This window comes from Cloeon dipterum, chromosome 2, assembly GCF_949628265.1.
Source record: "Cloeon dipterum chromosome 2, ieCloDipt1.1, whole genome shotgun sequence".
NCBI lineage: Eukaryota > Metazoa > Arthropoda > Insecta > Ephemeroptera > Baetidae > Cloeon > Cloeon dipterum.
In genome coordinates, this window is record NC_088787.1 from 36219114 (window position 1) to 36224369 (window position 5256).

The 5256-nt window shown below is 40.2% G+C and overlaps 1 protein-coding gene across 1 annotated transcript; it reads left to right on the forward strand.

Annotated features, from left to right (window-relative positions):
- Positions 1–983: 983 nt before the first annotated feature.
- Positions 984–1676, forward strand: LOC135935361 (uncharacterized). Its single transcript, XM_065477628.1, has 3 exons — positions 984–1101; positions 1166–1309; positions 1367–1676. Exons 1-3 carry the CDS (start codon positions 984–986, stop codon positions 1564–1566), a joined length of 462 nt encoding a protein of 153 aa, XP_065333700.1. The 3' UTR covers positions 1567–1676.
- Positions 1677–5256: the final 3580 nt, after the last annotated feature.

Below are 5256 nucleotides of genomic sequence, written 5' to 3' on the forward strand. Positions count from 1 at the left end.
AAACCCTTTTGTTACGAGTGAACGCGCAAGCCAATTTTAAAAATTCAAACACGAGGCTGTCAGAAATTTCTTATTTTATTTTGGCATGAAATTTCATTAAAATAAAAAATGGGGATCAAATTAATTTTCAAGTTAACCAAGGGTGAACTCGGCTCGCCTCTCAGACGCGCGACAGCAGCATAGCGTGCATGTATGTATCGCAGCCCTCGGCGGCCGACGTGCCCTTTTCGGCCTCGAAATTGACCGATTTAGACCTGGATTGCTTATGATTAGGTGCGATATGGTAGGCCATGTATTTAATTATCTTATTTAAGTCATAATTCCGCATTGTCACCCTTTAAAACGTATATTTCTGCCGCTTTTGCATCACCTCGCCAGTCTTTCTCAACGTTTGGGAGTGATTTTAAAAAAAGCTATGGACCCAATGTCAAATATTCACGCACCAATGAATAGCATTTTTCAGTCCCTTTCTAATGATGTGTAATTTAATGGGGGTCCCAGATCGATTTCGGTAATTATACATTGTTTTATTCGCGATAGCTGGGCCGGCATCGGGTCATTGTTTGCATTGATTTAACTCGGCGTAGGTGCATCGGAATTTCCCGCCGTTTGGTTCTAAGCCACCAGGAAGAATTCCTCTTTTCAATGACATATTAATCGGCCAATGAGAAGTTAGTGTTGACCCACACTGAACGGTTCGAAACTGTCGAGTTTCCCCATAAGAGTCCTATCAGAGCCTATCACAGCACCCACAGCACCATGAGTTCATGATGGCTGACGTCACAGCCACTCCCCTTCCCCCGCCACCCAAATGACGCTTCAGCTGGTCGGCATTCTGGAACCCCCCTGGTGCTTAGCCACAATTAAATTTATTTCTATTTCAAGGGTGTCAATATATTATTCAGCAGACGGTAATTATTGCCCAACATTAGTGAAAAAATTACAGCCTACTTTTCAAACTGTGGCCACATATTATGTCCGGGATGCAAGATAACAACACTTCCAACGGTGCCAAAACACCATCCAGACATAGCATCGGCTCCTGGCATGATGACTGGAGTGAGGAAATGAAACAACACGTTGACTATGAGTATCTGCGGCGTAAGTTACAATCCACTTAAAACTATTCCAAATTTTTCTTTGATCGCGTATCTCTTCCAACCAGGGGGCCTCAGAGAACCTCTGGGTAAAGGCTCGACAGTCACAGTAAATTACTCAGGCAACCCTTTGGTCGCCACCAGCATTGAACTTACAGGAGTGACTCATTCCAGTCAGCATCAGCAGACAGAGCTGTGCGCATCTGCAGCTGGTAATTGTGTTTCGTATAATTCACTCGCAGCCATTTAAATTAATTTCATCTCTACAGAATCCATCGCTAAATCCAAGCACACCATTTCCAAAATCATCCGGCATATGCATCGCATCGAGCACGACCTTTGCCTGACTCAGAGGGAGCTGATCCGGGCTGCAGATGAGGAATCTCGCACCGTGAATGCCACAGAGGGCATCAACAAAATGTTTGAGGACCTTCTGCTGCAGCGAAAAAAAAATCAATGGACAAATTGATAATGCAGTAGATGCTGCGACTCGTCTTGAGCGCATCATTGCCTCATTGTCAGAGCCCAAAGCAAAGGCAGTCCATCAAAAAGCCAAAATTTAAGATTCATTTTAAGTTTTTCAAGGGCCACTGCTGGCAGTTTATATGAGTTTGTAATAATAGTTTATTCGTCATTCTCGGGCTGACGCAAATGTATTTTTTTTTAGATATTATCCGACTGCTTTTCAAAACAATCCTTTGTAATTTTTTTTCATAGTAATTTTGGCTAAACAGCTTTTTCTAATTTTCTACAATTTCTTGACTAAAACGACATCCCGTCTGATGTAACATCGATTATTTTGCATTAAAAATATTTTTTGTAAACAATTTTCTTCACACCCTGTTTAATTAATATTTAAACCGACAATTTTTAATTCAATCGTGTCCGAAAAACTATACGGCACACGATTGTCATCAAAACAATAAAATTTATTACACTTTCACAGTTCTTAGCTCCTATTAAGGCATTACATAATTTTGTCAAGACTCAATCTAATTACTTTTACAGCATTACCCTCATTAGAATATAAACCCTCAACTACCAACAATCAATCACTGATTTATTGACACATAACTATTTCTTTTGCCACCTAATTTGACCATTACAGATTCAATTCATCTCGAATGACGCGATTTCTAGCATAATGATTTGGTTCAACACAATTTTTTTAAATAATAGTCATTGCTTCAACAATTAAAAAGCATTAAAAACGTTAAAAAATAATAATAAAACACGCTATTATTTGTAATCAATTCACTGGTTTTTCCCCAAATCTTACAGTCTAAACACATCCCGCCCAAATTCAAGCTTCGCGCGCGATTTTGATTGGTCCTAAAAATAACGCTCCATCCATAAAGCCTCCACGCCCACACAGCACCACAGCAACACAAACACAGCACCAGAACCGCATGCCGCTAACAAACAGTTCATCCAATCGCATCCGCCAGAACGACAAGAAATCCATGTAAGTTATTGTCAAATTACGCTTTTCAATATGGAACAAACACAACTTATTTGATATTGCATTAACCCGCTACCACATTTTGATTTTACGCAGCCCAACATAGACAAATTTCCACGCGCTTGCATGTCCATTAAATATTTTTTTGTATTAGACTAACCTTGTTTACGGGCTGATTTACCCATTTCCGCTTGAATTGTCAATCTTAATTTATTCAATACATGTTTCCATCAACCCGACACACATACCATTACATAACAAACCATTACTTTCACAAATTGAACCACCCTATTGCACATAATTAATTTCCCCGCAACTAAATTCAATTAGTAAATCAAAAAATATAACAACACAGACAATCGACAATTTCTCCGGCAAATATTAATGTAATTTATCCCGCTTAAAATTCATATCTGCATTACAGATATTAACTGTCCTACATCATACGGGTTGTTTGAACATGAGCAAATCAGACGAAGACATGATTAACTTGGACAGCGACAGCGACGTGTCGACTGCCTCCACCATATGCTGCTGGGGTGGTTGCAACGCGCCAAGTTTGCCAACAGCAGCGGCCTCCGAACAGCTTTGTGATGAGGACTGCATCAACCACTCCCAGGGAGGCACAACTGTTGCAAGTAAGTTAATTTCAATTTTGTCTCGTGCAGCCTTTCATTCTCGCACCGTTACAGATTCACTCGTTAAGTCAGAGGCTGCGCTGGACAAACTCTACGTTTGCTACAATGACTTGAAAACAGAATACAAGGACGCGCAGGCTGTTCTGCGAGAAAACAGTCAGGAGACCCACCAGCTGGAAAATGCTCGAAGAAGGGTCAGCATGAGGATCGAACGCCTCGTGAGGATGCGTCCCAAGATTGAACAACGGGTTAAGGACGCATCCGAGGCAGTTGTCGAGTTCGAGCAACGCCTCACCGAGTTTACCAAGCCTGCTCAAGACCTGTTCTCCGCGAGAAAATGATCGACAACTTTTTTTAGTTGATTTTTTGCGGGATGTTTATTTATTGAAATCTTTCGGCCACATCAGCCAACACCATTGCATTGTCACCTCATTATTTTTATTTCTGTAACTAAAATTCTTCAATTGCAACCCGACATTTGTATGTATTGTACCTTTTTAATTTTGTAATAAAATGTTCATATTATAAATTTAATTCCTGATGCCAATTAATTGAAAACTACCAATTATAAATTACTAGAATATTTCCTGCAAACACACATTGTTTTCCATTTATATTACTTCCTAAAACATAATTATTTCATCTCATTCAGCTCTAACAAGCCTTCATATATGACGCTATTTACAAAAACACTGTCTGGTTTTTCCCCAATCTGAGCCTCCTCATTTGTCACCAAGAGACTCGTGAGTCTCTTCATGACAGAAACACCGCAAAGTTTGGGTGGTCTGAAGAGACTCGTGAGTCTCTTCAGGACAGAAACACCGCAAAGTTTGGGTGGTCTCAAGACACTCACTGTCACCAAGAGACTCATGAGTCTCTTGGTGACAGTTTTTTATCCATGAGTCTCTTCAGACCACTATGTAAAGCCTTTCCCGCCAAATTCAAAAAACGCGCGCGCATTTGTGATTTGCGCCAAGAACACCACTGCAACCACACCTTTTGCACAGCACAGAGCAGTACCACATACTATTCAGCCATTGCAAAACGCACTCGCAAACAACAACATCCACTGAATAACGTGAATCACCAATAAATCCGTGTAAGTTTATCTCATGATATCCTTCCTTCATCAATTACATACTGCCACCACGAATGTATTTCTCTACATAACTGTTTCCTTGCGGGCTGTTTAAGTAAATTTCATATTTCATCTTATGACTTTCTTTCTTAATTAACATGTTTAAATCATCTCCACATACATAACATACCATTCTTTACATACATATACATGTTCAACCAGCTTATGCAAATAATTACTTTCAGCCCGCACAAGCACATAATGATTAAAAGCCATAACATAACATTCACATTTATCCCACCTTTGCAGCCAAGATAATTTATTCGGGATGTCTGCCATGCAACGTTTGTACTCTGACGACAACTTCCAACACAAGGGGAATCCTACTAACATGGATCCCTGCCAAAACACGGAGGGTAACTTCACAGCTTCTGAGCACCAGCAATTGCAAGCCAGGTGCTCTTCAGCTAAAGGTAAATGTTCTTTATTTCAAGTATTGTCGCCATTTAATTACATGTCTATTACAGCATCAATTGCAACTTGTGCAATTAAAACATTCTACCGCAGACTTGACAACATTCAAGCTGACCTGTCCAACAAACACGTTGACTACGCCGGAAAGTTCCGTGAAATTGATCAAGTACAAAGAGAGATCAACGCCATGTACAGGAAACAGCGCAAGCTCAGGGAGGAGCTGGTTGGGCTCGATGCCCGTGTAAAGTTGCACCAGATGCAATGAGACACTTTGAGAGGCAGTTGACCTCAAAGGGAGGCGCATGTCGAGGTGCACCCTTCAAATAATAGTGCACTCATTCTGTTTCAAAATTTTTGATAAATTTTCTTTTTCTCGGTATGAAACTAATTATTACCATACGGGATGTTTCTGATTTGCACATGTGTAAAGGCTTAGAGGCAATTGTATCACACACTTTCTTATAAATTTATAAATATTTGTAGCTCTTTTCATCGGAATGCAACCCG